General features: G+C 51.4%; 1 protein-coding gene across 5 annotated transcripts in view; it reads left to right on the top strand.

Annotated features, from left to right (window-relative positions):
* FLT4 (fms related receptor tyrosine kinase 4) overlaps positions 1–24,931 on the top strand; it is a 57,458-nt gene that overhangs the window by 19,487 nt on the left and 13,040 nt on the right. For 3 of the 5 annotated variants that reach the window (XM_053990916.1, XM_053990915.1, XM_053990919.1), the window contains exons 1-14: positions 10,717–11,662; positions 12,564–12,726; positions 12,968–13,107; positions 13,799–13,967; positions 14,535–14,652; positions 15,237–15,388; positions 16,057–16,219; positions 17,948–18,092; positions 20,643–20,751; positions 21,827–22,186; positions 22,436–22,582; positions 23,235–23,366; positions 23,657–23,763; positions 24,066–24,201. In XM_053990916.1, the coding sequence (XP_053846891.1) occupies positions 11,027–11,662; positions 12,564–12,726; positions 12,968–13,107; positions 13,799–13,967; positions 14,535–14,652; positions 15,237–15,388; positions 16,057–16,219; positions 17,948–18,092; positions 20,643–20,751; positions 21,827–22,186; positions 22,436–22,582; positions 23,235–23,366; positions 23,657–23,763; positions 24,066–24,201 (2,677 nt within the window). In that variant the 5' untranslated portion in view covers positions 10,717–11,026. Of the gene's footprint in view, positions 1–657; positions 1,746–7,572; positions 7,845–10,716; positions 11,663–12,563; positions 12,727–12,967; positions 13,108–13,798; positions 13,968–14,534; positions 14,653–15,236; positions 15,389–16,056; positions 16,220–17,947; positions 18,093–20,642; positions 20,752–21,826; positions 22,187–22,435; positions 22,583–23,234; positions 23,367–23,656; positions 23,764–24,065; positions 24,202–24,931 lie in introns of those variants that run through there. The other 2 variants (XM_053990918.1, XM_053990917.1) reach the window with 2 other exon arrangements.

Here is a 24,931-nt window from a genome sequence, read left to right as displayed (position 1 = left end):
GTCCCCCCAGCAGCCTCTCCTGGTGGCACTGTGGCTTCTCCACCAGCCTGGATCTCCGTGTCACCCCTGTGTCTGAGAAGCTGGTGGCCATTTGTTGTCTCCTGGGTCAGGGTTCCCCATGGAGAAACATTCCTAGAATCATTGGATGATTGAAGTTGGAAAAGACTTCTAAAATCGTCACGTCCAGCCATTAACCCAGCACCACTGTGTTCACCACTAAATCATGTCCCCAAGGGCCACATGCACATGTGTTTTGAATTCTTCCAGGGATGGTGGCTCTAGCACTACCCTGGAAGCCTGTTCCAATGCCTGACTCCCCTCTTGGTGTAGAAATTTTTCCTAATATCCAATATTAACCCCCCCGGTGCAACCTAAGACCATTTCCTCTCATCCTGAGGCTCTCAACCTGTAGCCCTCAGGTCACAGTTCTAGAGGAAAGATGTTACAGCTGCTTGTGAAACACGTGGAGACACCACATCCCTGAGACCTCTCCAACCCTGCCAGATCTCTCTGATACCTGGATTTGAATGTTACAAGGGAAGGAAACAGACATACACAGAACACAGTTGCAAAAAAAACCTCATGTTTTTGTAGAAAGTCAAGCTAGAAGCATATTTTTGCATTCTTTACTTCCTTAGCATTTAGCACCTACCTGAGTCACAGCCTCACATTCCATAACATTTTTTCCCCCTCTCTATTTCTGTCTAGTTAGTTTGCTTGTTTTTGCAGTCAACAAGACTTCTTTTGAATTATCTCACATCTCCAGAAGCTGGAGTTTTAAGATAAAGATCATGAAATAATGACAGTTGGCAACGCTGTGCTGATGAAAAACAACAGTAGTCTCTGAGGGTAACCGGTACTTCGAGATGTTTTGTCCATGAGGAGCTCACTTAGGGTGCATGTCTGGCATGCCAAAGATGCAAAGACACAAAAAGTGGGACTCTCCCTGAAAAAAGCTGGAAGAAGAGCATGATAAAGTTTAACTGCCTGTCCCTGAACCTGGATAATTTCACTCCTAGAAGGCCTGTCCGGTGGTCCAGGGAAGGGGGCTGCTGCAATCCACTAAGGTTGCTCCTAGTCAGGTGACTGCACCTGAGAGTGCACCACAGGAGAAGGGCATTCCATGAATGCCTCTTGGCTCTGGAGAGCATCTCAGTACAAACACACCCGTGGTACCTAGGCATCCCTGATTTGTCCTCCTGATTACAGAAAGCTGCCTGTGTATGGAAAAATCTTGTGCCAGACTCCCTCCGGTTAGCAGAGGGGATCATTTCAGAGCCCTAGTCCAAGCAAGCCCAATGTCATTCACCTGGTGAGGAATGGCTACAGTTGAATTCCCCAGTTTCTGGTGTTCCATTCTTTTTCTGATCCTCATCCGTGCTAGGCTGTCTATCAAAGCCCAGGGGCTGTCTGGCCCTGGCCCAAGAGCTGAGAAGCTGCTCTCTGGAGCCAGGAGGGCTGCAGGCAAATCTCTTGTGTCCCACTGAGCCAGCATCAGCTACCTTGCAGGAGCAGACCCCAAGGAGATGTTGGCTTCTGGAGCCTTTGCCTCTCTCTGGGCTCATGGCTCCAGGATACCTGCTGCCCACAGTGCTGGGCCCAGGCTCGTGGATCTCTGCATCATCCCCTCTTTCCTTTCTCTCCACAGATCTGGTGAGCAGCTATTCTATGACCCCTCCTACTCTGAGCATCACCAAGGAGGAGCACGTCATCAACGCCAAGGACACGCTGACCATCACCTGCAGGTAGGCACCAGCAAGTGTGGCTCTGTCTGTTCTTACCTGGTGAGGGTTGGAGGACCAGGCAAGGAGAGCCCACCAGGGACACCTTGGCTGCAGTACTCCAGCAAATTAGCATGTCTGGCTACAACCCCCAAGTGTGAATTAATCTAATTAATTGAAAAAGAAGCAAAAGACATCTCAGAGGATTCAGTGATAACCTCTGCTCTAGTCTTTCAGGGGAGAAGAAAGATAGAGAAACATTTTGTGTGATTTGATAGCTTTGCTGTAAGCTCTTCAAGGAAATTGGTCTTCCCAACTGTACTTGTCTCTCTCTGATGTTCCTTATTCTCACCTCATTGGGGCCACTGAGTTTGAAGTTCTGGTTTCTAAATCTAGTGGGACATTTGGGGGACACTGAGAAATATCCCTGGGAGAAGGCAAGGCTGCAATTAGTGGTGGCTATGAGAGGCCTCCAACTTTTCCAGGAAGATGGGACTTAATGCTCTCCCTTTATATTTGTGGGTGAAAAGAAGCCCCAGCCAGGCCAGGTGAATAACTGTGAGAGGAGATGGAGAACCTCTGGTTGTTTTGGACACTGTGGCTCTGAGAAGGTGGTGTGTCTGAACTGATTTCTCTGTGCTGGGACACTTGGCTGTGCACGTTTTCTGGACTATCTCCTGTCTCAGAAAGCAGAAAAAACAAACAAACAAACAAAAAAAACACCAAAAATAAAAAAACACCAAAATAAACAAAACTCATAAACAAGTGGGAGAATTGCCAAAGGTCAATTTTCCTGGAGTTTCCCTTCAGCAGCTGAAAACAGATCCATGCTTGGGATCTGAATGCTGTGTCCAATGGGGATCTAAATTCAGCGTGGGCCTCAAATGGGTGTTTCTCAGTGTTATATATAACCACAGAGTAATTACTGCAAACACTTGGCTGGCATTGTGTTCATGTCTTGTCACAAACATATTTAACTTTTCCTGGAACAGATGGCATTGCTTTTCCTTTGTGAATCAGTTCATAACCAAGGGAGAAGGACAGAGGAAAGGTTGTTGATATTAATTACTGAACTGCTTTCACTCAGTCTGGGAACCTGAGTGGTTGTGGGCTTGTTTTCATCTGGTGACTTGAGGAGCCATCATGAGTGCTGAGATGTAGGAAATGTGCGAGTTGGAGATCTGTCCATGACTGTCTGGGGGGGGCTGTGGTCAGCCATAGAGCCACTGTGGGAGCCTAGAGGAAGAGAAGGGAGTTTGGGGATCCCAGTGCTCTGCCGTGGAACTTTTCTCCACAGAGGGATGTGGGAACTGACACTCTCTATTAAACCTTGAAGAGGTGAGATTCAGTGAGGAAATTCTGAATGAGCTTAGAATCAGGGCAGACCCTTTCTCAACAGGAGTCCAGAAAAGGACACAGAAAGCACTTTCAAGACTGTTGTCTATAGGTTGAGCCAAGTTTAAAGGACATACTGAAGTTAGAGGTGTGGTAAAAGAGGCTTCTGCAGCTGTGAAAGACTGAACTGGCCAGCTGAAGAGCACAGGACCATCTGCAAACAGCACTAAAACCCACGTACCCTCTGCCCATATTGCTCTTTGGCTGCTCTTTGCCTCTGCATCCTGCTGTCCCAGATGTGCTCCTTGGGGCTGTGCACTGCCCTTCACACCATCTGCAGATAGATAAGTCTCAGCATCTCCTGCATGGCTCAGAGCGTTCCCCTTTTCCTTCTGAGTTCTCAGTCCTGTGTTTGTCTGTCTTGAGGAGAGGACTTTGACTGCAGGACACTTACTCATTTGAATGAAGAGCAAATCTTTCCTGGTCCCTGGATCTCTAATTACACCCAGCTGCTTCTCCAACCTCTTCTCTGGACCATGGCCCACCCTGGGAAGACCTGGCTTGTGTTAATGGGAGCTGAAGGGAAAAACATGCAGACCACCAAGAGAACAGGCAAAGGAGAGGGTGGTGGGGCAGGGTAGGGCAGAAACAAATACAGAATCAAATCCAGGATTCAGGGATTTCCTGCTGAGCATCGTGTTGGAGGTGACTTCAGTTTGACCCTGGTCTTCCCTTGAGAGCAATGTCCTCTGGCTGCTCTTCGAGCTGCCCTGGAGCCAGGAGTACAGGCTTGCTTGAAGCAGTGCTTCAGCTGAAAGATGAGCTCAAAACCCCCGTGTGAGACTCCCTGGAGACCCTTCAAGCTTCACCCACCGAGCGTGAGAGCCATGCAGCCAACTGTGCTCTCAGGCTCCCTCGCAGCAGCCTGGATCTCAGACATCCCCAGCTCTGCTGCCCTGCTCCTGCTCCACAGCCCACCAAGCCTCATCGGTGACCAGAGCCCGTGCCAGGCCATGGGACAAGCAATGCCTCTGGAGCTGGGCATGCTTAACAGATACACAAAGGCACAACACACAAGGAGCCACCAGATGCTGGGGCTCTGCTTTTGCAAATGCCATCACATGCAGTCCTGTTCCCTTGTCACACAGCACAAGGCACCCTTGAGAAGCCCAGACAGAGCAGGGGACCAGTGCAGGAGCATTCCCCAAAATAGAGGTTGTGCCAGGGCTGGCTGAGAGCCCCAGGGATGTTTTGATCCAAGCATGTGGCAGAATAGGGGGAAGGGACTGATGCCCAAATGGACAGTACAGCTTTTATTAGCTCCCATTCCTAGAAGGAAGGAAAGAATATTGTGAATCTCTGCATTCATGCCCTCAGCAGCCTGTGTGGGGGGAAAGCAGAGAGCTTGTGCTGTTCCAGCTCATGAGCATTGGAACAAATCCCACAGGAGCCAGCTGCACAACAGCAGAAACCTCTGGAGGGATCATCCCATCCCATCCCATCCCATCCCATCCCATCCCATCCCATCCCATCCCATCCCATCCCATCCCATCCCATCCCATCCCATCCCATCCCATCCCATCCCATCCCATCCTGCAGGTGCTTGGCACACAGGTGGGGAGCAAACCAAGAAAAAGAAGGGCAAGGATGTCCTTTGCTGCCCAGTGACCTGTTCCCAGAGCTGACTCGCAGATGTGCAAACCCATCTGTGGCAGAGAGGAAATATTTGACCCCGGAGCCCTCTTGGCTCCCGTGGAGGAAATGAGCACAGTGGCAGGGCTGAAGGAGCTTGAGGATAATGTAAAGCCCCACAGCCAGTGCTCTGGAGCAGTGTCCAGGAACACACAACACCTGCTGCTCTCTCCTACTCATGTGTGGCTGCTGTGAACATCCTCCGTGGTGCTGAGGGGAATCTGGTTTATCCCAGCAAAGCCACAAAGCCACAACCGGCTTTGCCCATCATACCACGCATGGGAGTTTCAAAGAGGATTGAAGAAGAGGGGTGCCAGTTGCAACATCTCCCTTGAAGAGCATCTATCCTGAAAAGATTGAGGGAAAACAGCTGTGGAGAAGACTACAGTGCATTTTTTTCCAGCTGGCATCAGCAGGCTCCATCGCCAAGAGGCACATTATCACCGAGCTGAAAGAAAACAACTTGGGAATAAATCTTGGAAGGTGACAGATAGGAGAGAGGGAACTGTCCAAAACTGCTGCTTGGACCCTTCCCCAAAGGTTGATTCAGAAATAAATCCACGTGAGTCTGGCCTGCCCTCATTCCTGCCTTCTTCTGGTCCTCTTAACACATCAGTGACACTAACTTGGACTCAGTATTGCCCACACCTTCTGCATCCCCACCAAATGTATGGACAAATGAAAGGAAATGAAAGCACATCTGAAAGGAATGCCTGGGTTGAGCTGCCCACGGGCTGGCTGGTATGTCTGTGTGCACTGGTCCGTCCATGTTTATATAAATATGTGTCACTCAGCTACTGCAGGCCTTGATGGTTAATGGAACAAGCAGATCTGATAATGTGTGAAAATCCCAGTAGGTAAACAAACAGAAAGCGGAAACACTGGAGATTTTCACAATTACCCTCCTACAAGTGGAGTGCCAAAAATGCTTGGTCTGAAGCTCTCAGCTCTGGGCTGAAAGCAGGGACAGCCCGATGGTCTGTGCCAGTGCAGTGGGGCTGTGGACACAGCAGCAACAGCTATGGCAGAGGCCATCAGGTGTTCCTGGTTTAGTGATCAGTTTCACTGTTATTTTCTGTGTCATGAATAGGATGGGAAAAACTCAAAATTCAGTTCTTATTTTTATTGAAGTGTTCGTGAGACTCTGGTACTTGGGAGAAGCTTGCCTCTGCTTCATGAACACAAGCTGCCAGAGCTGTACTTACAGTCCTGCCTCAGGCATTGATGGCATTTTTAGTGAAAGCAGAAGTTTGAGCTGGGTAAGAGGGGCTGTGTGGCTGTCCCCAGGGGCTTGTCACTACCTCCAGAGCCCTTGTGCTTGGCAACACGGGAAGAGTGCATCACACTCTCTCCAAACTCATCTGCAGCAAGCTGGAAGAGAGCAAAGTCTGCTCTATCCACGGAAGATAAATCAGCTGAAGACAAACACAAAGGGGCAGGTCTTTCCCCATGCTTGGACAGAAATCCTGTCCTCATTGCATCTGAGCCATTGTGCCCTCCAATGGCACCTTATCTCTCTTCCTCCTCGCCTGTCTAGTGATGGCCACAGTCTGCCTGTGCTTAAAAGTATCTGCCCACGGAGCTACCCTGGCAGAGGAGCTGCATGTGCCAACAAATCTATTCTCAACTTGCATAATAGATGAACCCAGTTTCCCCTCATAGAGCTGATGGTGCTGACAAAAGGCCATTTTTACCCCACAGCTGCCTCTTATGATGGCTTCTTCCCCCCTGCCCCGTTTCTTTTTTTTTTTTTTTTTTTGCATGTACTTAAGTGACTTTCAGCTATTTGGCAAACTTTCAAGTGGGGGCTAGGCCTTCCTCTGAAAGGGGCTCTGATTTCACAGAAGGAAACTTCCAGTGTGGAATAAAAGCTTGTTTTGTTTGTAGTAAACAAGTGCAGTTATAACCAGCTACGGTGGCACGTGTGTGCACATGCAAGCTCCCGCTCTGGAGATCCTCAGCTATATATAAATACACACGTGCGTGTTCTGTCCGGGGCTTTCTTGAGTTCCTGGACTTTTCTGTCTGTCTTTGGGCTGCTGGTGAACAGGCTTTGTGGCCATGCCATCAGAGAGGTGTCTGCAGCTCAGTGTCTCTGCAGAGGTGGGAAGGGGTGGCAGCCCCAGGGCAGCAGAGGTTTTGAGGGGCTGCAGGGTGCTGTGCAGAGCAAGGGGAACCCCCTCCCACAGCAGCCGGGAAGGAAACAGCTGGCAGCTGGCCAGAAGGCAGTCAGCTGAGCCTCCTCTTGTTTTCCCCTTGCTGTCTTTTATCCCTGACTCCCTCCTGCTTTTCTCTTTCTCGCTTTCTTTCCAGTCTGCTCTCCTTCCCCCATTCTTCTTTCCACTCCATTCATCACACAATGAGCCCCAGCCAGCAGCTACACTGAGCCAAGGGAAATCATCACATCCATGTGTTTCCCTAATAGCTCTGGACCCTTTTAATAATGAGAGGGAATAGAAAATAAATAGAACCTTTCCCTCAGGGCCCTGTGTGTTTCCCTGTCCTGGCATTCATACCAGTAGGACAGTGCCATGGGACAGAGGGGCTTGCTTCTGACTGGGCTGATATCTTACAGTTTCTCGTGGCCAGAGAGGTGGCCTGGGGAAGGGGATGAGCCTTTGCTTGCCCAGCACTTAGGGGATCTGGTTGCCATTTCCTTGTGCCTGTTTTTTCCCTTGGAGAATGGCCATTCCTCCATGCCTCAGCCCCAGAGTGGTGTCTGGCTGGGCCACGTGCAGGTGTGCAGAGAGTCACACAGAGCAATAAAACCACTGCGTTCACCGTGCTCAGCCCAAAGCTAATGCTGCTTTTTGCCCGTGTCTAGAGGCCAGCACCCTTTGGAGTGGTCGTGGCCAGGGGGCAAGGTGGATCCTGCTGGGAAGGAGGAGAGTGAGCTGGTGGCCTCAGCAGCCCCCAGCAGCGGCCAGGCAATCCAAGAAGAAGACTGCGAGGGGACCGGCACGAAGCCGTACTGCAAAGTGCTGGTGCTGACGGAGGCGCAGGCGAACCACACAGGTTACTACCGCTGCTACTACAAGTACATTGATGCCAAAATCGAGGGCACCACAGCAGTCAGCACCTACGTGTTTGTGAGAGGTAAGAGCTGTGCACCTGCAGGCTGGGGCCTCGGGATAGCCCCTGCACCAACATAGTATCTGAAAGATGAAACATCTCAATGTGCCTTCCAGGGCAGAGCGTGGCTGCTGCAGCCCCGGGGAGGGGGCCCAGGGCTGGTTCCCTGGAAGCGCAGGGGACCAATATCCTTCCATGGCGGCAGCGCCTGGGATTCAATTATGTCCCATCCTGGGGGCATCGCTCCAGCCGGGCTGGAATGCAGGAATTCAAGGAGTGAGAGCCTGGCCTCAGAGATGCTCCATCACTAAATAAAGCACAGGAGTTATCTTCTGGGCAGCCTGGGGCTCCCTGAGGTGCTGGTGGCAGGGTTGGTAGTGTTTCATAAAGCTGAGACTGACAGGGAGAGGATGAGTGGTACAACCACTCCATGTGCAGCCTGTTCCCAGACCTGCTGCCTGAGTTGCTCCACAGTGATAGATCCAGATGCTCCTCTCCACACTGTCCAGGGGCTGCCATGCAGGCAGGGTTATGAGGTGTATTTTAACAGAGGAGAGATGTTCACCAGGCTTGGGGCTGGAACCTCAGCTTAGGGAGTGGCTGTGGGGCCAATACTCAGCATCTCTGTGTCCCAGGGGTTCCTCCTCCATTGTCTCCCCCACTGCTCACAGCAGGCTCCAGCAAGATAAATGAACTCTGTCCCCTGGAAACAGTTGGCTGAGCTATTTCTCTTTCCACCCCCATTTATTAGTTGGTGCAGTTGTCATGAGCCAGGCAGGTCATGACATATAAGATGCATTTTTCAGAAGTCCCAGGGCAAAGCCAATTTTGCCTCTGCAACTATGCAGAGAAAAATGCAGGGGCAAATCAGAAAAGCTGGACAGCTGTTGGAGAGGAATTGAAGCCTGTTTGGGCAATTGCTTCCCCTTTCCATGGGCTATGCTGCCCACCCTAAAACAGGACACAGCCTGCCTGGATTTCAGACATCTGTGAGTTGGACAGGGGTGTTCAGACACTCTAGAGGGTTGTATTAGGATGGAGGCAGAGAGCTTCTTAAATACACTGAAAATGAGTACAATCCCACAAGCTTACATGCTGGGAGTGCTTTTGCAAGAACTGATTTTCTTTGTGATCCAGCAAATGTCACTTTGCTCCCTGATCCACTTTCTCTCACCTCCAGCCTCTCTGCAGCTCAGGAGCTGCTCTCCTGTTTACCAGAGAGTGCACATGGTGCAGGGCAGGGGCAATAAATCCCACACTGTCAGGGCCCGTGGGACTCACAGTGCCTGTGGATGGCGTGTGTGCAACAGATCCTGCCAACAGCTCGCAGCACTGCTGTGCACATGGCTGCATAGCACATGTTCATACTCAGTCCCATCAAGCTGTCCCCTCTTATGGTTATCAAGCATCTAGAAAACCTCAGAATCTGCCTGCCTTTCCAGACAGGACAGGCTTTCAGGCAAGAGAAGGGACATGTCAGGAAAACTCAGGCATGTGGTAAGCACAGCCATTGCAGAACATTCAGATAAAGCCTGTTCCTGCTGAACTGGGCTGCAATGTGAGACTGTCCCTGGAGAGCTTGGAAGGGCTGATGTAAGTGTTGGGGATATTTGGAGACAGGATGATCAGACCACAGGTTTATCCATCAAGCTCATTTCTCATGTTAAGGGCTTGGTGAAATTGCCAGGAGCAGAATATCTGTGCTTGCCTGGAAAAATGGGTTCTTCTGTATTTTACCTGCAATTCAGTGGTCAAATGAACTCTCCATGCATCTGTCTCCTTCCCATGTGTCTGGTTAAGTGTGTATTTTATTACAACTACAGATAGCTCTGTAGACACAGAAAGCCTCATCAGGGTAGGATAGGCTACGTTCAGCCCACATCTCATAAAGCTTAGCATGTATTAATGAAGAAGATGCTAAATTATTCCCATCCGACCCATTAAGGCAGTCTTAAGGAAATTTGTGATGTTGTCAGAGAGGGGAGTTACTGCATGAATCACAAGCTCATTGGCAGCAGGACCAGCCCAGTAAATCAGTTCTTGGCTGCCATCTGAGCTTGAAGGGGACCTCATAGTCTCTCACCTCTGGCAGCTGTGCAGCTTCTCCTTCTCACATGCCCAAGGTTTGGGAGAGGAATGAGGAACAAGTTCACACTGAGAAACAAATCTGTGGTTTCAGAAGTCAGCAATCCTGTGGCAGCAAAAAAAAAAAAAAAAAAAAAAAAAAAAAAAAAAAAAAAAAACAAACCAGGAAATAAATATAAGAACTCTCTGGGCAATCCATGTTTTCCTAAGTTTCTTGAGTGTGGATTGTTTCACCTTCTCTGTAGAAAAAGTGCTTCACACAGAGGAGAGGCCTTTGCAGCATGGGTATCACTGAAGCAGCAGCTTTACAGATCAAAAATTAAAGGTTTATGCACTTAACAGTGGGAGCACTGCGTTGGATTGGGTTGAGCCCAATGTGATTTGAACAACAGAATCCCCAAGTGAGGATCATTTCTAAATTCATCTTTGACTTGTCCCTTTAGATGAGTCTCTTTAGGGGCTGGGTATCAGAGGGAAAAAATCTCAGGACAAATGGTTGTGCTCATGCTACACTCCCTTGAAATCAATTATTTAGCTGAAACACAGGTGAATAAAACTAAAGGTAGGCCACTGGGATCATTTGGTCTGATTCCAGTGTACCAAAAGCTGTAAAATCTCCCCTAGCAGGACTCTGTGGCAGCCCAGTGTCTCCCAGATGGAGACCCAATCCCCCCCTTATAAAGCCCCCTTCACCCAGGGGACAATTTCCATGAATAAGCCCATCATAACCATGTGCTGGATGGACATTTACAGAGGAGAGATGCTGGCAACACCATGCCTTCAAGACACTAGGAACCAGTCTCTATTCGGAGCATCCTGTGAGGCATTAAATCTGTGGAAAAGGGCAGGCAGGGGCTGATAGTAGAGAATAAATCATCTGTCACTGAGGCCACCAAGCAGTCTCACAATTCTTTGTCTCTTCCAATTTTGTCTTCATCCCCTTTACTCAGCCTGGGTCACTGCTGATTGTACACTGTCTCTGCACAGAGTTTGTGTAACATCCCTGGCCTTGCTAAGTCATTTCATAATGCTTATTTCTGGGTGGTTTTGCTCTTCCTGTCAATATTTGTGCTTGCAGCAGTTGGACGGCAGTGGGGTGGCAGCCCTGGAAAGCTCAGCTCATGTGTTTATCTGCCGGCCGGGCTGGCTGCAGGATGACATCTGCATACCACTGCGCTGCGGATCACTTCCTCGCCAGGGAAGGTCGCGCTGCCGCCGCGGCACCGGGGCAGCAGAGCCCCACCAGCCCCGCGCTGGGGGACACAGCCACCAGCTGGGCAGGCGCCGAGCCCAGGACACGACACACTGGTTTCACAAAGGGTCAGGCTCAGGCAGAGACCTTGAGGGCTCCAGGAAAGGGGAGGTCATTTCCCGCACTGCCCAAATGTCACACAAGTGTCGCTGCACTGGTACCGTGTTTAGTGCGGAGGAGCCGGCTGGCTTTGCATTCCCGAGCTCCAGGTGTCTCCTCTGACTGTCACATGTGGCAGATGGGGCTGAACAGCTCAACACTCCCTCTGAAAAGCTTGTGCTGTGAGTGCTTTGTTAAGGAAATTCAGAAAGCCTCCTTTTCTACTGGTTGTTGCCTTTTCCCAGTTTTTTTCTTCTTTTTTAGTAGTTGTTCTCCTTGTACCTTTCCTACAGATTTTGAACAGCCATTTATCAACAAGCCAGAGACCCTCCTCATCAGCAACAAGGAGAACACTTGGGTACCATGTCTCGTGTCCATCCCAGATCTTAACGTCACACTGACCTCGGTGAGAGCTCAGCTGCTGGAGACTGCACCGAGATGTATTGCATTTGTTCTGCATTTGTAATTGCCTGAGTGGAAGTATGACAGGCACTGCCAGGAAAGGAAAATGCATGGGATACATTTTCCATGGAAAGTACAAGCCACTGGCTTCCTCGTTTTATTTGCTGGTTGAAGCTGTGTTGTCCAGTTCCCTTGGGCAGATCCCACAGGTTTCCTGCCAACCTTGTTTCTCTTCCCTGGAGCTCTATGAAACAAAACAAGACTTTGTTTTAAATCCATTTCCCCAGAGCATCCCGTTTGCCTCATCTCTGTGATCTATACCCCTCTATGCGGTCGGCATCCCCACAAGGGAGGAGGCTGCAGCCCCGGGGCTCATGGCTAAAAACAGCTCTCTTATCAGTCTGCTTTTGCTTTTGCCTTTTTTTCCCCTTTTTTTTTTTTCTTTTTTTTTTTTTTTCTTTTTTTTTTTTACAATGCAAATACATCCTTCCAGGATGAGTGTTACTATTGTACAAAGGCCTCCAGGGACACTCTGGGGGCCAGGGGCCTTTCCCTTGCCCGGGAAGGACACTACTCAAGGTCAGCACTCATCCCAGAGGGCTGATGTTTGGGACATCAGCATCAGTTTCCTCAGCTATCTCTAGAAATTTCCATTCCTGGAAGTCTCTGGCCCACTCTGCAGACGGGGAGGCTCATGGTGCAGGATGCAGCTACTTGGGGTAGAGGGGAGGCCACGATTCCTAGATGGCAAACCCTCAGGGGGAGAGGGCAGGAGGCCAGCACAGCATGATGCTGCATCATTTCTTCCCACAAAAGGGATGTGTTAGCCAGCATAAAGCCTGGGAGGGTGGAGTGGGAATGTTGTTACCCTCTGATTTCAGTTGGCAAAATTTTGATATTTCCAGCAAAATTTCTTCATCCACCCTGATGGGAAAAGCACTTTCTGGGACAGCAAGAAGGGAATGCAGGTACCCACACACTTGATCAGGGACTTACTGTATGTCCACTGTGAGACTGTAATCGACAAGAAGGTCTTCAAATCCAATTTCTTCATCATCCATATAGCAGGTGAATATTTGGGAAGGTTCAGGGGAGCAGTTTGGGTGCCTCTGAAATCCATCAGTGTGGCTCATGGGATTGTTATGGTCCTCTCTAGCTACACAGACTCTGCATGGTGCTTATATCTCTTCCACTGTGTATTGGAGAGGTACACCATGCAGCAGGATTCCCAAACCTCCTGTAACTGCACAGCCTGAGTCAAAGAGTTAACTAGATCAGAAATCTCTTTTCATTCCCTCTTCTGCATCAGGGAGTGAATTGTATGACATCCAGCTGTATCCCAAGAAAGCCATGGAGCTGCTAGTGGGAGAGAAGCTGGTCTTGAACTGCACAGTGTGGGCTGAGTTCAACTCTGCCGTCGGCTTCCACTGGACTTACCCTGGCAAACAGGTACCAGCAAGCTGAGCAGCTCCCCATGCACTGAACTGTTACCCTCTGAGTCACCCCCTCCTGACCCTTCATTGTTCCTCTTCACATCATTGGCAGGGCTCTGCTTCATAATCCTAACCATGCTGTGCCCTGGACATCTTGGTCAGAGTGTTCTCCCATTTTTTTTTCTCCTGCAGCAGAAGGCAGACAGAATGAAGACCCCTTTTCCTGGCAGAAAGCTCCCTCCTTGCTGAGGTGTTACTGCTCTGGGGCTCTTGAGAAAACATGGACTTCACTTTCACCAGTGCAAATCTAGAGCAGATGTGATTGGTTTAAAAGGAACTACTCTAATCATAGAGCCCTTGTTACCAAAAGCCTGTGAGATGGTCCCTTCCCCACTGTGTTTTCCCCCTCTTGTACCTTCAGGCTTTTTTGATTAGTGTGACAGGGGAGTCCCTTGAGAACATCACTCAGTTCATGGGGCTCCCAGCCTGGTTCCTGGGCTACAAGAGCAAACCATGCTAAGATCTGAGCCCAGCCTCAGGCAGTCAGTACACAACATGTGCCCTTCCATTCCTGAGGATGGCAGTCAGTTTTGCAGAAACCTGTCCAGGTAGAGGCAAGCACTAAGCATCACAGCTGTGAAGGGCCCATCCACACAGCCTCATCCCATTGCTGTCTTTCATCCCCTTCTCTCTGTCATCTCCCACAGACGCAGCGAGCAGTGATCGACTCTGAGCGCCGGTCCCTGCAGACACAAACAGAGCTCTCCAGTATCCTGACCCTCCACAATGTCAGCCAGCAGGACCTGGGAAAGTACACGTGCACTGCCACCAGTGATGCCCAGATGCTGGAGGAGAGCACTGATGTCATTGTGCACGGTACAGCACCTGCCAGAGCCCTGCAGAGCCACAGCCAGGGCCCAGCTGCAGCAGAGTCAACCCCAGACTGGCTGGGCAGAGTGGCTCCTGAACCTCCCTCCACTCTGCTTTAGTGAAACCCAGCCCTTCTCCAGCCCCTCAGCCCTCCTGTGTGCCAGCATCATGCTGGGAGCAGAGTAACATTCAGCAAGGTCCCAAAAGGGAGGGAGAGAGATGCCAACACCAAATTGGCCCAAATGCAGTGGAATGGCAGGACACATACCTTGCAGCCCTATGGCAAATGCAGTGCCCCTGTGGCGTGGCTGGCCTGAGGGGCACCAGCTGCAGGTGCACAAGGCACTACCTGCTTTGGGTGGCTGTTTCTTGGCAGCAGAAAGCCAAAGGGCAGCCCAGCCTTCCTGCATTCCCAATGTTCCCAAGAGGGAGACAGAGGCAGATCTTCAGCTGCGCTGTCATGACACCCAGCCCTGTCCTTGGTCCTTGCTGTCAGGCCCTGTGGAGAGCAGCAGAGCTTTGTGATACCCTGTCTCTTTGAGTTCTCCTCCATGGTCCCTTTTTTCCTTGCAGAAAAGCCTTTCATCACCGTGGAGTGGAGGAAGGGCCCAGTGATAGAAGCCACTGCAGGAGACGAAGCCGTGAAGCTGCCAGTGAAAGTCGTGGCCTACCCCCCACCAGACTTCCAGTGGTAACTCACCTTTCTTAGCTTGAGCCACTTTCTCCTTTTCTCCTTTCCTCTGTCAAATGGGGAAAACTAGCCTGGCTTCCTTGCTAGGTCCCTCTGCCACCAAGATTGTCACAAATGTCACTTCTTTCTGCCCATGGGAGCCACTTCTCCCATGTCCTGGCTCTCAGTTGCACAGCCTGGCTTGGCAGCTCTGCACGGCTGGAGGGGCCAAGTGGAGTTCCCACAGGAGCTGTCCCTCTTGTCCCTCTGCTGTGGCGATCACAGCTGCCCAGAGGAACAAGGTAGTGGGATGGGTTGTGCACCTTATCATGCTGCACTTCCATCAGAGCTGACTGGAGATGGGAGCTTTGCACCCACTCACTGCTCAGGCAGAGCTAAAACACCCCCAACTCCACACACATCCATACGACACAATGTGCAGACCCATAACCTGGGTCCAGGGAAGGCCCATGGGTCTCTCCAGAGAGGTCCTCAGTGCTAGCAAGAGGCACTCTGCACTCTTGTGGACATCAGCAAACCCTTTGCCCAGCTGCCAGTGGGACACTTCCTCCCCATGGCTGCATTTTCTCTCTGCCTCCCTGCAGGTACAAGGATGGAAAGCTAATTCCCAAGCAATCTCAATCTTCAATGCAGATCAAGGATGTGTCGGAGCAGCACGCTGGGACATACACGCTGGTTCTGCGGAACAGGCTGGCGGGGCTGGAGAAGCACATCAGCCTCCAATTAATTGTCAATGGTAAGGGGGGGCTGGGGCTGGAGCTGGGGGGAGAGTGCTGAGCCCATGGCCCCAGCCTTTGGGCTGCTCCAAGACCAAGTCCCCATTGCTGTCCTAAAGCTGTTAGTACCTACATGACCTCTTCCTCCCCCATGGCACAATTTTGTTCCTGGCTCCCTCACTTTGGGCAGTTTATATCATTGCTCAGGGGCTACTTCCCGATTGCAGTTGGAGATGCTGCTGAGGGTGACCCTGACTGATGTGGACTTAAGAGCAGGGCAGCTGCCATACAGGTGAAGTTTGATCTGGAGTAGTTCCTCTGGGTGGGAAGCCCCTATGGAGTTTTCCCACAGCAGAAAGTGGTCCCAGTCATGCAGGAAACAGATGCCAGCTAAAAAAGTGCTGGAAGGACACTGCTGCCTGGAGATGTGTCTCCAGCAGGCTCTGTGGCCCTGTGCTTTGAGCCCTGTAATATCCAGACAGTTCCACTCACCAGAGAAAAGAGAAATGATGTCACTTGAATCTGCTTAAGTATGACCTGCTGTGCCTTGCAAGCCTGAGTTGCCCTGAGAGCCAGAGAGCTGTAGTGTCCAGGCTGTCCATAAATGGGCCTGGGGAGGGCTGTGCCAGGCCTGGGGATGCAGTGCCTGAGCCTGCAGCTGCTCACAAAGTCACTCTGATCCTTGCAGTTCCTCCACGCATCCATGAGAAAGAAGCCTCTTCCCCAAGCATCTACTCCAAGAGGAGCCCTCAGGCCCTCACCTGCACTGTCTATGGCATCCCAGCACCAGAGGTGATCCAGTGGCAGTGGAGGCCGTGGATGCCCTGTCGGATGTTCTCCCGACGCAGCCTGTAAGTGCCATTTCTTCCAACACTTGTGTCTTGTCAGGCCACCATCGTGGTGTTATGGGCTTCTTGTGACCATGGCTGTGCCCCCAGTCGTGTCTCGGTTTTGCTCTCCCACCCACAACACGGCACCTTGTGGGAAGACAGAATGGAGACACTTGTTGTCCGTGTGGGAGTTTTGCCCAGGCTGGCTGGTCCCAGACACCAACAGCTTCCACAGCATCCTCTGCATCCTCAGCCACCTGCCTCTGTCAGTGGATGTCCATGGCCCAGCCACCCCTCACAGGACCTGCAATGAAACCACTGATCACTGTGCTAATGGGGAAACTGAGGCAGATTGCAGGAGAAATTGTCACAGCCCCTTGGTAAGACCCCAAGAGAGCAGCTGGGGCTCACACCATTCCTGCCCTGAGGTCCTTGTGGTTTTTCTGTCCTTTTTCTTCTCCTGGGAAGCAAAAGTGCTCATAGGCAGCTGCTGCTTGTGGGGAAGAATTGCTGAATCCTGGGGAAGTGCCAGATCTCTGCCAGCTGCTGGGATGATTTGCCAGCAGGGCAATAGGTAGTCAGGAAGGGTGCACGCCCACTGCCTGTGCCCTGGGAAGCTGAGGCATCATCAGGCAGGGCTGCAGTGGCATTTTTTAATGACAGTCTCACCAGAAGAAGGAAAAGGGATGCTGGGGAGTTGTAGCCAGAGCAGTCAGGGCGGAGGACCTCAGGGTGCCTGAGGGAAGCCTGGTCCTGCAGCCCTGTGCAGGCTTTTGCCAAGCCAGGGACGCCAGAGTTTTCCATTGCATGAAAATGCACTGTGGCCTGTCAGGAAGCAGAGGGGCCCGTGAATTATGAGCACTGTCTCCCAAGGCCACCATATTTCTGCCTAGCACAGCTCCAGAGGATGCAGGAGGCTTCTTTCTAGCTTCCTGTTGTTTACACAGCTCACCAGAGTGTTTGCTCCGCCAAGTGCTCTGCCCCACACTGCCAGCACACACCTTTGCTACAGCTCCTGGGCCCTCAGCTCCCCTCTGCTTCCCTGTCACCCAAAGCCTCTCCCTTCTATCCCAACCCACCCTCACATCTTCCACCCCAACCTGCATTTCAAAAGCACCCTTCAGGCAGCAGCATCACTGGTCCCTGACAGATTTGGCCACTTCTCCCCACCCACCTGTCTCAGCCTGAAGAGGTACCATCATTCCCCTGTGAGACACCAGCAGCACCTCTACCTGGGGAGGTCTCTCTCCTGGCTTTTGTTGAATTGGGGGCAGCAGGAGCGCCACTGGGTGCTACGCCTTTGGGTATTGCACCATCCGCTCCCCAGGCTAGCACCAGCCAGTCAGTGACACCCTTGACTCTCAGTGCCAGCAGGGCTTTAGGGTCTTGGTGCTGAGCAAAATGACATAAAGAGTTGCCCTAGGCACACATGAATCATCCTGTCTTTCTCCACCCTTAGCAAGGAAAGATGAAGCCCCAGGCCTGCGGGTGAAGACACTGCTTGGGACACCTGTATCTGTTCCCTGCCTCAGTTTTCACACCTACAAATTTTTGCCTCACTGGTGGTTGCAAGGCACCCTTATAAAGCACATCAGAATTGTGTAACTGAAAGACCCAGGAAATTTTGCAGAGTTATAGGACACGGCCATCAGTTCTCTGACACAAAGCTGCTTTTGCTGTCTTTTTCCCAGCTAACCTTCTCTCTGTCTCTCTCCTCTTTCCCCTGCTCGTCCCTGGCTGCTGGATTAGCAATAGCAGGCACCGGGCAGCAAGGCGCCATCAGCGGGACCGGATGCCCGAGTGCAAGGACTGGAAAGATGTGTCACAGCAGGACGCCGTGAACCCCATCGAGAGCATTGACACCTGGGTGGAGTTCGTGGAGGGGCGGAACAAGGTGAGGCTGTATTCCAAACCCATCCTCGGACTGGGAGCTGGAGACAGGCACAGGACTCCTTTGCAATCAGCCAGGAAAAGTTTCCTGGAAAGGGGCCTGGCAGAGACAGATTTGGGGAGGGCTTCACACCTCTGCTTCCAAAGTAAACCATCAGTGGCTGTTCCCAGCCCTGGGGCTCCACAGTACCAGGCAGCCCCAGGGCGAGGGAGAGCTGTCATCTTTGAGAAATTACCCTGTGTCCAGAGAGGCCCCCACTGGGGCTGGCTGCACAGGAGGGATTTCATGGATTGCTACTGAACACAGGGCATCCAGCTAGAGAAGACGTGGGACAGGTGCTATGGGGGCTCCCATGGCCATTTCTGAGCATTTTGCATGAGCTGTTCTGTAAAAACCAAGCCCTGCAGAGCATCCTGGGCAAGAGAGCAGGAGTCACAAGCTGACTAGGAAATCTCTGGCCTTGGGAAGGTGCATGTGTCTGGTGGGGCATTTCATCCAGCTGTCCCCATCCTGGTGGGGTGAGGGTGATTTGGAGAAGCTGGCATCTGTCTGCTGCAGCTTTGTGAGTAGGAGCAATGTGTTCTCCACAAAGCCACTTCTCCATCCCAGCATTTCCTCTCTGGAAGGAACATCTCTCCCTCACTGCAGTGTGTGACCTGCTTGCTGCCTGCTTCTTTCTGTCTCCCGGGTAGCCACGAGTGTCAGGTCTGTGCCATGACGAGGTTCCTGTCCCCGCTGGTGTCGGGCACCAGCCGCTCACAGAGGGATGCAGAACAAACAAATGGGCCCCTGTTTCCGAAAGTCACTTCCTGTTTTCCTACACACCTCTAAAGGCACTTCCCGTCCCCTGGCCTGGCCCGGAGTTCGTCACTCTGCCAAAAGAGTGGCAAGGGCAGATGATTCTCCTCCCAGAGCAGCTGAAGGGAGGTTGAGGGATTGATGTTTCCCAGGGATGCAAGCAGGGGTAGTGGGAGCTCTTGGGTAAGAAGCTCTTGTGTCCCACCACGGGTTTGACACTTGTACTGGTCCTTTCTGATCTTCCCCTATTTTCCCTATTTTCTTCCTTCTATTCCTCAGCTGTGTCCTTCTCATTCCATTTGTTTGGATGTAACTCTCCTGGAGCTTCAACTTAGGTTGTGCATCCCCACAGATGTGTAAGAGTTTTGGGAGAAAAGAGCTGTTCCATTCACAGTGGGATGCTACATCCTAAAATCTGCTTTCTCTCTCTCTCCTTGCCCTTTCTGCCTGTCTTCTCTTACCATCCTCCTGGTTTTCATTCCATCTGTAAAGGCCAGAACGAGCCACAGGATATGCAGTGCACAGTAATGCACTGCAGGCAGCAGGATGATGTCAGATCAAGAAACCCCAACTCAAACATAACACTACAGATTAGAAGGAAAATCACCAAGAAACAGGAAAGGCAGCACACAAAAGTGCCAGCAATAGGGTCACTCTGGTTGTATGAATAATCCCAAGAAACGGAAAAGGCAATGGACAAAAGTACGAGTAATAAAGTCACTTCAGCTGTGTTGAGTATGCACTGAATGAATGACTGTTCCTTCTGGTTAACACAACCTCAATACATTGCCCCTCAGAACGGAAATGCTTCCCAAAGTCTATAGGCTTATGAGATGTAAAGGGAAAGAAATTTCCCTGTAGGACCATGTTAATTTTGCATTTCAAACACCATCTCATTAGAGGGATTTTTTAACTTGTCATTTAAACTGGAGCCTCAAACTGCAAGTCTCCTCTAAGGGGAGTGCTTGTAACACTTTTGGTAGCTCACACATGTGCTGTGTGAGCCAGGAGGAGGAGACGAGCAGCCTTATTCCCCAGCTGCTTTTCTTGGCTAATTTGGAGGCAGCATCCCCTGGGTCCATGCTCCCAGGATGGCAGCCTGGCTGTTTGCCCAATCTCAGTTATGTCGTGCTGGAGGGAGAGAGGAGGAAGCTTTTAGGACCGTGTCTATGTACATTTGGAATTCAATGAAAGATGACAGCTCTTCCTGAAGGGATGAGAGCTGGGATATTTTCACAGGTTTGATTTCTCCTTATGAATAAAAGGAGTGCTTGCAGGTCTGTAAGCACCTGTAAATTCCACTGAACCCTGTGGGATACTAAATAGTCACTTAACTGCAGAGGGCTCAGAGAATCAAAGCCCTGGTTTCCTTTCCCTTTCTTCCCACTGTTATAAATAAAGCTTGGCAGGAGCTTAACCATCCCCTCAGCCCTGCATCCTGTTACTGTCCCCCTTGCTGAGCACTGTCCCCATTGTGACCCGAGGGGCTTAACAAGAAGTTTGCTCCCATGGAGAGGCATCTATGCTGACTGGGCTCCATAAAAAGATGCAGAGATTGGGAATAAAATCATGTTATTATTGGTAGAGCCAACAGATAAAGCTTGAAATGCACAAAAGGCTGTAGGATAAGGGCCTGTTTTCACATAAAAACAACAGCTGGTGGGGGCTTTGCTACCTGCCAGAGAGCAGCAGCAATCCTACTTCTCTTCCCTGTTGCTCTTTCTAACTCTTCCTTATGTTCTCTTCCCCCATCAGACAGTCAGCAAACTGGCCATCCAGGAGGCCAATGTCTCAGCCATGTACAAGTGTATTGCCTCTAATAAAGTGGGTCGAGACGAGCGGCTGATCTACTTCTACGTGACCAGTGAGTACTGTAAAATCCCCCCCACCTGCACCAGCCAAGCTCTCTGCTTGAAATAGGCAGGTCCTTAGAGCTGTCAGGTCCTGCCATTCACAGTTAGGATCTTCAACAGCAACTGGAAAGCCAGCAGGAAAGCAGGGCTAGCCCAGAGATCTGCTGGTTGGCAAAAGCCTGAAGCCCTGGCAGCAGATAGCACAGGCAGAGTTTGGCAGACAGACTTGGGAATGAGCCAGCACTGCCTGTGCCTAGGTCCTGAAGCAGACCTGGCAGGTCCTGGGCGGGTCTTGGGCTGGGGACATCCCGCTGGCTCAGGCCCAGGCAGCTCCCTGGGCTGGGGATGTGCCTGGTCCAAGAGCATCCTCTAGTGGCACCGCCCGACCTATCCCAGGCCAGGTCCCGCTGGCCCCAGCCCCCGGCAGTGATCCCACGGGATTTTGGTGATGGGAGGAAGCTGAGTTTGTAGGAACCAGAGCCCCGCGGTGTGAGCTGGAGTCATGGCCCACAGGGGGCTGCGTGAGCCTCCTGCCAGTGGTACCCCGTCCTGGCAGGAGCCTGTCCCTGTCTGCTGAGACAGGGAGCCCAGCAAGGGCACAGCAAAAGTTTATCCTATGGAATGAGAATTCCATAATAAAATTCCCAGCCCAGAAGCTCATGGCCCTGTGGTACCTGTGCTGTCAGAGCTACCAGCTGTTGTGAAGCCAGAAGACAGTCACTTCAGTCACTGCTTCAGTAATGCTCTCTGTGTTATTGTCCAGGCTGCTGTGTCACTGCCTGCAGGTGTGAAGGTGGGCATGTGTGCAAATGGGAGCAGTAACAGCCTAATTCAGACCTCCCTGGCTTGTTTCATTTGTGACCCCATATTAATTTCAGCTGGGACTTGAGCATGTCCTGTAGCACTCACTGGAATTAAGCTGTGATTGCCAGCAGTTTGCATGTCACAGTTCTGGTCTACAGTGGTTTCCTTTACCCTGGATAAGGACAGGCGGATCTCTGAGAGCTGAGCCCAAGGAGACAATTTCATTGTGTCTGGCAGCTCAGCCATGAAAACTCATTCACATGTTCATTTCCTTCCTGAAAGCCATTCCAGACGGGTTTGAGATTGAGTCCCAGCCCTCAGAAGAGCCCATAGAGGGGCAGGACCTACAGCTGAGCTGCAATGCGGACAACTACACCTATGAGAACCTGCAGTGGTATCGGCTGAACCTCTCCAAGCTCCACGATGAAGAGGGCAACCCCCTCGTGCTGGACTGTAAGAACGTCCACCACTATGCCACCAAGATGCAGGGGGACCTGCGCTTCCAGCCCAACTCCAATGATGCAACCTTGCTGCTCACCATCCCCAACATCTCCCTGGATGAGGAGGGAGATTATGTGTGTGAGGTGCAGAACAGGAAGACTCGGGAGAAACACTGCCACAAGAAATACATCTCTGTGCAGGGTGAGGGTCCACAGGGCTGGCGGGAGTGACAGAGGAGAGCTGGTGCTCTTGCTGCCATCAGCTTCCCAGGCCATCCCCAGGGGAAGCCACACAAGCAAGCTAAACTCAAGGTGGCAAAGGCAGGGCACCTGGGTTCTCAAGACACCCTTCAGCAGGGGTCAGAGACCCAAAGGCCCCCAGGAACACAGATATTCTTTTGATCAATCAGTTTCCCGTTTTCCCCTCCTCCTCTTTGTGCTGCTCCTCCAGCCCTGGAGATCCCCCGGCTCAAGCAGAACCTGACAGACATTTGGGTGAACGTCAGCGACTCCATAGAGATGCGCTGTAAGGTGGACGGCAACCACGTTCCTGAAATCAGCTGGTACAAAGACGAGAAACTGGTGGAAGAAGTGTCAGGTACAGTGGGCTGGGGGTGGATCACAGGCAGGGCAGTATGTCCAGCAGCTGGAGAGCTGAACACTGCTGGGTTCTGGGACTTGCTGTCCCCAGATAAAGGCACCCGTTCTCTGAATCAGCCAGAGTCTGGTTTTAATCACATTCTGTCCTAATTTGATGCAGTCTCACTGGCCAAATCTATGCCCTAGGGCCTGGCTCAACACTGTCTGTGCTTGTGCACATTCAGCTGGAGAGCAGTGAGAGAGAAATCATTCATGTTCTTACTCTCAGCCCAGTGCCTGGCATCTCTGATTACGCAGGGACTGACCCAGATCTTATGGAAGGAACATGCGAAGGATCCAGGCACATTGCAGAGGGAAAGGAATGGGTTCTGAAGCTGAAGCAGAACTTGACACACCAGCTGGATTGCCTGGTCACTGTCCCTGTTCAGCATGTTCAGTGGGGGATTTGTACCCTCTGTACACTGCCTGGGGAAGGACTCTCCAGAGTTTTTCTGGGGCCATTAAGAGAAGAGCCTTTACCAGCTGGTGTGATGTAATTCTGCCATCTAAAATGAATCAGCCAAAAAATGCAAGCCTTATTTTGAGCCTGAGACCAGTGTACTAATCTTCCTTCCCTGTGAGTGACCATGACAACCCTCTGTGCCTTACAGGGATTGACCTGGCAGACTTCAACCAGAGGCTGAGCATTCAGAGGGTGAGAGAGGAGGATGCTGGGCTCTACCTGTGCAGTGTCTGCAACGCTAAGGGCTGTGTGAACTCCTCAGCCAGTGTCTCTGTGGAAGGTACCAGCAGCCACAACTCCCCTGGGGATGTAAAGGGGTGGAATAAGAGTTATGGCCAAGCTCCCATGCCTCTTCCCTGTGACAGTGGGAGGCAGTGAAAGCCCTTTGGCCTTGCTGGTGGCATGGTGCTCTCACAGGAGGATCTGCAGTCCAGAGCATGTTTAGCTCAGGCAAACATGTCACCAGTCACCCCACATCCTGATGCAGGCCATAAGGAATGGCTGAGCTGGAGCATAGAATGGGGATCTCTAAAGAGAATGGGAATCTCTGATTGCCCTTCCATCCCACAGGCTCTGATGACAGGACCAATGTAGAGATTGTCATCCTGATTGGCACTGGAGTTATTGCTGTTTTCTTCTGGATCTTACTTATTCTCATCTTCTGCAACATCAAAAGGGTATGTGACTGTCACTGCCCCAGGCAGGGAGGGTGGCATATCAGAGCTTGGGACAGCATCAGTGCTTGATGTGGGGCTCCATGACAGCACCTGCTAAAAGGAGGTCATTGAGTGATGCTTCCAGTGCTCTCACTGTCAAGGACAGGGTGAGTAAGGGCTGTGGTAAAGGAGGTGACGGGGAATGGCCTTTGCTTGGCGGGGTAGCAGGTCAAGGCAGGCAAAGAATCCAAATCCCATCTGGGAGTCAGCACCCAGGGCAAGGAGGGCACCTCCTCACCCTTTGTGTTGGCTGGTTCCTTTAGCCGGCCCACGCAGACATCAAGACAGGCTACCTGTCCATCATCATGGACCCTGGCGAGGTGCCCTTGGAGGAGCAGTGCGAGTACCTGCCCTATGATTCCAGCAAGTGGGAGTTCCCACGAGACCGCCTGCGCTTGGGTGAGCCAGACCCCCTCCCTCCCACTGCACGCTGCAGCCAGGGCTTCCCACCAGCCCTACAAACTCACCCTTCCGATTTCTTAACATACCTCTGTGCATTGAATGCTTTCTCTCTGCCTCAGGCTTCCTATCCTCTTCTCCAGGCTGTCCCAAAAGCCCAGCTGTGCCTGGGAAATCTCTTTAGGTCTGACTGTAGACAGGTCTGAGCCAACTGTTATCCCAGACTCCCTTAGCGTACCCACACAGGTATTACTGAAAACAGAAGACCCCTGGGCATGGTTTAAAACACATCCCATATTTTCCAAGTGGGAGTCTGGACAGAACAGCCCAGTTTACAGCAGATACCCCAAGTTCAGGACCAGGATTGCATACATTTTTGTCCTCATGCTGAGACACCTACCTGCAGCCTATTCCCTCTGTCTGGCAGAGTTTAAAGGGCAGCAGACTACCTTTGAGGCACAGAGCAGTGACATTAGTCCTGGCTGCTGTGCTGCAAGGGGTCAATTACCTTTCCCACACACAACAACTTGTTGCTCGAGGGCAACAAACAGCCCCTCACTTTTGCATGGCCATTTCCTTCCTCTGCTTTGTCCATGCCAGCTCTGTCTCAGTTCCTCCTATCGTCCTTTCTCTTATTCTCACCGACACAGCAAGCAGCCACTTGAAAGGGCACATGTTCCATTCCTTCCTTTTCCTTTATGATGTTTTTTCTTTCTTCTTCCCATGATTT

Source organism: Vidua macroura, chromosome 15 (genome assembly GCF_024509145.1).
Source record: "Vidua macroura isolate BioBank_ID:100142 chromosome 15, ASM2450914v1, whole genome shotgun sequence".
In the NCBI taxonomy this organism is placed as follows: domain Eukaryota; kingdom Metazoa; phylum Chordata; class Aves; order Passeriformes; family Viduidae; genus Vidua; species Vidua macroura.
Note: the sequence above shows the minus strand (reverse complement) of the source record. Positions and strands in the feature narration are given on the sequence as shown.